At 36.2% G+C, this 7,197-nt stretch overlaps 1 protein-coding gene across 4 annotated transcripts in view; it reads right to left on the bottom strand.

Annotated features, from left to right (window-relative positions):
• Positions 1–2,153: 2,153 nt before the first annotated feature.
• RAB28 (RAB28, member RAS oncogene family) overlaps positions 2,154–7,197 on the bottom strand; it is a 124,763-nt gene continuing 119,719 nt past the window's right edge. Inside the window, exons 7-8 of one of the 4 annotated variants that reach the window (XM_062213092.1) lie at positions 4,314–4,408; positions 2,997–3,083 (exon numbers count right to left, since the gene is read on the bottom strand). In XM_062213092.1, coding sequence (XP_062069076.1) covers positions 4,319–4,408 — 90 coding nt within the window. In that variant the 3' untranslated portion in view covers positions 2,997–3,083; positions 4,314–4,318. Of the gene's footprint in view, positions 3,084–4,313; positions 4,409–7,197 lie in introns of those variants that run through there. The other 3 variants (XM_062213091.1, XM_062213089.1, XM_062213090.1) reach the window with 3 other exon arrangements.

The raw sequence follows: 7,197 nt of genomic DNA, 5'->3' as shown, positions 1-7,197 counted from the left end.
GCTTCTCCTTCTCTCTCTTTCAAATAAATAAATAAATCTCAAAAAAAAAAAACTTAAACACACTTTCAATTCCCAGGTAGGATGTCAATTGTGTGATCTTCACAATGGAAAGCAGCTTAAACCCACCACCAGCCTCAACTACTCTAATTCAGAAGCATTTTGTGTGACTCCTGGCTCTACCATTTCAGTAGCTTGTCACCTTGAAGGAGGGACCCTATAATCACTTCCTCTGAGCTCTGATTTCCTCTATGAGAGTGGACAATGCGTTATTCATCTCTCAGAGACGGGTGTGGAATTCAACAGTTCATGTCACAAATGTCAAGAACTGTGCATATGTACAGCAGCCTTTCTCTCCCTCTGTCCCCTGCTCAGTCCCATTCAGTCCTTAGCAAAAATCTCCATCTCATCATGGATCTTTTTCAGTTTCTCTCTGCCTCCTCTGATTGCCAGTGACACTTAGCTTGTACAGTCACTTGTATCTAAACCATATTTTACAGTACTACAGAAATTGTACTGGAAACAAAACAACATTTGAAAATCCTCAAATTTTCACAGATGTAATAACAATACAATGGCTGGCAGTGTGGTGTAGTGGGCTAAGCCTCTGCCTGTGGTGCCAGAATCCCATATGGGTACCAGTTTGAGTCCCAGCTGCTCCTCTTCTGATCCATCTCTCTGCTGTGGCCTGGGAAAGCAGAAGATGGCCCCTGCACCCCTGTGGGCAACCCAGAAGAAGCTCCTGGCTCCTGGCTTTGGATTGGCTCAGCTCTGGCCATTGTGGCTAGCTGGGGAGTGAACCAGAGAGCAGATGGAAGACCTCTCTGTCTCTATCTGTAACTCTGCCTCTCAAATAAATAAATAAGAATCTTAAATAAAGAGCAAAATACAACACAAAAATGATCAAAAGAGCATAGTTGTCCCTTACTGAATGTGTACCTTCAGGGAAGTTTAACAGTAGGCTTCAATCAATCACAGCTTTTAAAATAACAGCAGAAACAACAAATATTTCTCCTACTTGACTACAGCATCCTTGAGGGTTGAGATTTAATGTACTCACTTCACACTATCCCAAGGCTCTAGCCAACTGACCTGCATACTTCAGGAAGATGTTGAAGGGAAGGACTTATACCTTGAGGTGATAAAAGATTAGATTGTTATTAGATTGTTATAAAATGAAAAGTATGGAAATCAAACTAGAAAGAGGTTGGGCCAGCTACCTAATGAGAACAGTCACAATCTCTTAAATCCTTTTTAAGTAAAAAAAAAAAAAAAAAAAAAAAAAAAAAAAAAAAAATCAATTTCTTGGTCTAGAGATGGGGTCTATCAGATCTTAACTCAGATTCCAGAACCTCTAGCAAGTTAATCTCTCCACACTTAAGTTTACTTAGGCACATAAAGGATGGGAAATAACAAGCATTCTAAAAATCTCCCACAGCTGTAAAATTCTGTGTCCAGAATTCCTGCAAGCACTTGTGGCAAAATCTCCACAGGCACCCTGTTGGGCACTCTAGAAGACATGAGAGGAGACTCACAGCTGCCCTTCACTGAGTTCATGGCTTGTTAACCGTTAAGAGGCAGGGACATAAAAAGCTGATTCACAGCACGTAGGGGTGTAACCATCCAAGAGGTACTGATGTGGAACTGTCAGCTGTGGAGACAAGGACAGGCTCTGTGGAGGGGTAGCACTTCTTCCTGCTTCAAGATAGCAAAGACAGAGCATCCATCAGGCCAGTCACTGTGCCTTAGGATAAAAACACAGCAATGACCGAGACAAACAGAATCCTGCCCTCATGGTGCCTAAGGGCTGGCAACAGGAGATGGACATTTTGGGGATGGGAGGATCCCCAGTACAGGCACTTGTGTATAAAGAAAAGCAGACAGGATGTGTCCCCAGCTCAATTTGTACCAGGTAAGAGTGGCAAGCAAAAAGGTAGAAAGAAAGGTTAAAGCTGCTATGCAGACTCTGGAATGGCAGGCTATGGAGTCTGGACTTTAACTGTCCCAATAAAATAACAACTGCAAGCGACTGACTATATGCTCACTTTAGAGGATCACTGATTGTGCAACTGAATCCACTTTGTTTTTCTGTACCAAAAAGGAAGTTGGCTTAAAGAAAATCCATCCCAAAATTAATTTAAATAGATTTATTTGCAACAGAAAAACATCTGAACATCAGGTACAGTCTGATCCACAATGATCCAACAGTACGTTGTAACTCACTCTGGGAGTGCTCTTCTGTGGTTTGTAGGAGAAAAAATCCATGTGGTACATCACCTGAACATTGACCAAAATTCATAAAGCCATCTAACCCGAGTATTCTACAATACACAATGACCATGATACAGTAATAAAATACAATATCAAACACTCAGTACTTTGTGAGTTACAAACTACAATATAAACCATTTAGGCTCTTTTTTTTAATGAAAAAATATTTCTATTACAGCCTCTTTTTAAGCATTTTCTGTTAGATACAGCTTTATATATTTTTACTCACAACTGACAGCAAAAGAATGCCTTCTTAATTATCTGTAGATAAAATATATTACTTGTTTCAATGTTTGCACTTTAACATACACTTTGAGATATTTAAGTCCCAATAAGAGAATGTATCTATATTGCGGCAAAATCCAGGCTGATGATCAAGACTTGGACAGCTTTCATATTTGGTTAAAAAACTGTTTTATACCGGAGGAATAAAACTAGAGATATAACAAGAACCAATACCATTCTTTTTCAATGAAGCAGTCTAAATTCCAGAGAATGGGCTTTCCATTTTGAATTCAAAGTGTGTGGTCCTGAAGTTGAATTCTTTCCAGTCCAAAGAGCTGCCTGTGGCTCTGAGGCAACACTTACTGATGAAGCAAGTTGGGAGGAAAGTGTGAACTGAACTACAGAGATGGTCACTGATAAAAGCAAGTTCCTTGAAGTCTTGGGCCCCCTCAGAGGTGAAGGGCAGCCAAAACCATCAATACAAAAGAAAAATGTGCTCATTGAACTGCACACATAGAGCTTCTAGGCGGGTGAATAGTCCTTGACATGGGTTCCTGGTTGTAGTTTACAATATCTGCCTTCACCACCCTCTGTCATAAAAGAAAACACAGTTATTATCAGGACATCTGAACATTTAGAAAGAGCTCCTTCAAGTATATTTTTATTGTCTGAACTTTGGTGAACTCCTGATGACAGACATCATAAATGAAGCAGGAGTTGATACTAAAAGAATCAACCAAAACAAACTAATGGGAAGTTGTTTTTTTTTTTGTTTCTTTTTGTTTAGTTTTGTTTGTTTGTTTGCTTTAAAGACACAATGGCAACTCAGTCATTGAGATTTTTTCTACTTTTATGACACTGACTTGAGGTTATTACAAGTTTTATTAAAAAAAGATGAACAAGTATGAAAAATTAAATTCATTGTAATTTAAAGCAAAAGAATTAAATTATTCATACACATTTAACTCAGTATTTTAAAGTAAAACTGTCATTACATATTAGTATTCCCATAAGCCATTATACTCAGTCATAGCTTTAATTAGTATGTCTACAGCAGAGTATGAGTTAGTAAAAGACATATTTTTAGGAGGACTCACATATAAAGCAGAAATTTTGAAGGCAACTCCATTTTAAAAACTTTTCCAGTTTTTAAAACTTTCCTCCCAAATCTCTTTCTTCCAAATAGCTCACTATTGTGTTATAAATAACAACTCCAATAAAATAGCAAGAAATTTAGAAATATTTCATATTTCTAAAATAATTTAAGCCAAAAGACACCTTTAACTCTTTTCTTTCCCTCTAACCCACAGTTAAGGGAGTATCTGACACAATTAATTTAGCAACATACCATAATATTCACCACTAAGTAACAATTTAAATTAAAACAAATTTTTTACTTTTTCAACTCTTTTTCCTAAATCTGTATGTATAAGCAGCCAAAGAAGGGTATGTCAAGGACAATTTTAAATATATTCTCCCAATTACCTGGATATTTTATAAAAAATGGAAGGGAATGAAAAATAAAATAACTACCTTAATTTTCTACTTCACTGTATATATAATAAATACAACCATGAAGACAAATATGTTTAAAAGTAACTGAAAAGTTATTTTAATTTGTTCTCAATTTCTTGTTTAATCCATAAGTTTCCTGGCAAAGGACCAATTTTCAAAGTTGTAAAACAGGAATTATGTAATATTAATTTCCAATAATGTACAATCATCTGAATTTCCCTATTCATAAGGATTAAAGAACAAGATAGTATTCACTAGTTCTCCCCTCCCCTTCCCAAAAATGACAGTAATTTATCCATTAATACCTGCGCTACTGTACTGAACAGATTCTACTCTGAGCAGAGGTGGTATGTTGATTATCTTCTTCCGGGTACTTCACTATTTCTGCCCTGACAATATGCTGTCAATTCCGTACAACATAAACAAGATGAAGAAGAAAGAATAAAAAAAAAGAATAAATGGAAAGTTTGTTCAGCGACTGAAAACAGAAAGGAAAACCAAAATAGAAAAAGAAAATTAATATACAAATTTAAGCATATCACAAAAGAAACAGCAGAATGTATGCATACAAAAGGGAAGAAAAGGAACAGACTCGAGAAACATTATTCTTTATGATTCTATTATTAAAATATAAATGTCCACTAAATTTTCTACACAACCTGAGATCTATTTTCAACATCACAATTATACATAACATTAATGCACAACATTTCAGAGGACTGTGAAGAATTATGAGGCTTTTTTATGCTAAATACAGGAAAAGCATTCATTCCAATTCCTTTGACAAATAATACTGATGACCAAAAGTGTGCCAGGCACTCTAAATCAGGAATGCACCAGTGAATTACACAGGACCTCTCACAAACTGCTGCAGACCTAATGGGAAAAGAAACACAGACATACAACAAAACACATATATAAGTTAGCGGCTCTACTGGTAGAACAGATGTGTGGGAACACAGGGAGACAAGTAATTAATTATCTTTAAAGGTGCAGAGAAGGAAGAAATCAGAGGAAGCCATGTGCCATTTATAATTTTTATATTTAATAATGTTTATTACTGGTTCAAAGACTTCTTTTTGATGTTCACTCCCTCATTCTTCCCAACCTAACTTCCATATTCCATATAAAGTGAATAAGTTCAAAACATAGTTGTGGGCCAAAATTCATGTACAAAAATTCATGAAATATAATATTTAAGCAAAACAGCTGTTGTTTTCATATCTAAAGAGTTCTGCTAAATAATCAAAAATATACTGTTAGATTTTAATTGCTATAATTTTTCTTAGAATGAAAAGGCATGATAGAGATAACATATTCCCTTTGTTTTTTTTTTAAATTGGAAACTATCCTTGCTTTTCCATATGAACATAAATATCTTATTTCAGAAAAATCTTCTTTCATAATAGCACCTATTAACTTAAAAGCAGAAAATATCTGAATATGGGCTATTATTTGTGATGGCATTCATAAATAAATATTCAGTAGACAAATGAGAGTAAATGAATAGGATGCTAAGGTACAGAGATATATTAGTTCTCTATCAAGCAGTATTAACTTTTAGTACAAGACTCATGATTTACTAGGCACTCAGCCTGATGCTATCAACAGAAGCATTACCACCTGCCAAATGAGGTATGAGGGGTTATGTCAGTGAAACACTGCACATCATTATTTGACTTCCACGAACTTAATTGTTTCATGCCAAACTATTGGGTTACAATGAAGAGAAAGGATTTTCATAATCAGTAAAGCAGCTCATTAATCCAACACAACATTGGTTTAAACCCTATTACTTAAACACAACCAGGTTACTGACCTGTGCTCAAGACATTCTGACCAAAGTATCAACTAACACAAATGACTTGAGTTTAATTAACAAGGCAGCATCTTTCTTGGAGGGCTGGACTATTTAACATAAAGTTTCGCACAGTGTTTCTAAACTGGAAGATATGACCAAGGCCTCTGAAGATTCAAAACTGCTTTCTACAAGTAGAAAGACATAATCTCCATGTCATAAATTTCATGGAGGGTAGCTTCACAATAGTCAGCTTGCTTATGAGCTATTTATTGATGTTTTCAAAGAAAACATTACTTACAAAACAGCAACCTTTATTCTTCAACGCAGAATTGAGACTCAATAGTTTTCCTCTAATAGACAAATGCAGTGAAAGTGATGAAGTGGTCTTAACGGAAAGGATCCCTTTGGGTAAACACTAGTTTAACTCCTATTCTATCAGAGAGTATTGGTAAGCTACCTAGAAATGGAAGTGGTAGCCAGGTAGAACAGAAGCACAAAAGTAACAGAAAAGCACAAAAGGATTGGGTAAAAGCTATAAGGAACATTGACGCACTCATGGGAAAATGCTGAAGATAAAATTTGGTCAATTGTGCAACTGCATCTTAATCCACATGGTAGTGCCATATTTATCATTGCAAAAGTCACATTTTGTCATGTCCAGGAAATGGAGTAAACACATCTTGAAGCTTAAACATTTGTCATTATCATTCATTCAAAGTCAATTAGTATTCTAGGTATTGTAAACATTTAGATAATGTTTGATATCATTTATGATACATACAAATTAAAAAAATGATGTTTGATATTTTCCATGCCTAAGAGTCTAGCATAAAAATCATTAAAGAATTTCTGGTTGGTATACATCCAAAGTGCAAAAAGGTTTATGATTTAAAGTTTGAATATAGTATGTTAAAAGCACAGTACTAGGGCTGGCATGTGGCAGAATGGATAAAGCTGCCGCCCACAGTGCTGGCATCCCATATGGATGCCAGTTTGAATCCCTGATTCTCCACTTCCAATCTGGCTCTCTGCTATGAAATGGGGAAGCAGTAGAAGATGGCCCAAGTCCTTGGGTCCCTGCCCACTGTGTGGGAGACCCAGAAGAAGCTCCTGGGTCCTGGCTTTGGATCGGTGCATCTCCAGCCACTGCAGCCTTTCTGGGGAGTGAACCAGCAGATGAAAGACCTCTATGTCTCTGTCACTCTCTCTCTCTCTCTCTCTCTCTGCCTCTGCCTCTCTGTTAACTCTGCCCTTCAAATAAATAAATGTTTTAAAATAATCACAGTACTGTACACACAGGAATAACTAAAAAAAAAGCACCACTTTTCTTCTGTGTATTGGGCCATTAAATATGTTGCCAGGAACATTCAAAACATCAGACAAGTTAT

The sequence above is a fragment of the Lepus europaeus genome, chromosome 16 (genome assembly GCF_033115175.1).
Source record: "Lepus europaeus isolate LE1 chromosome 16, mLepTim1.pri, whole genome shotgun sequence".
NCBI classification, from domain to species: Eukaryota; Metazoa; Chordata; class Mammalia; order Lagomorpha; family Leporidae; genus Lepus; species Lepus europaeus.
The sequence above is the reverse complement of the archived record's forward strand: the minus strand, read 5'-3'. Positions and strand labels throughout refer to the sequence as shown.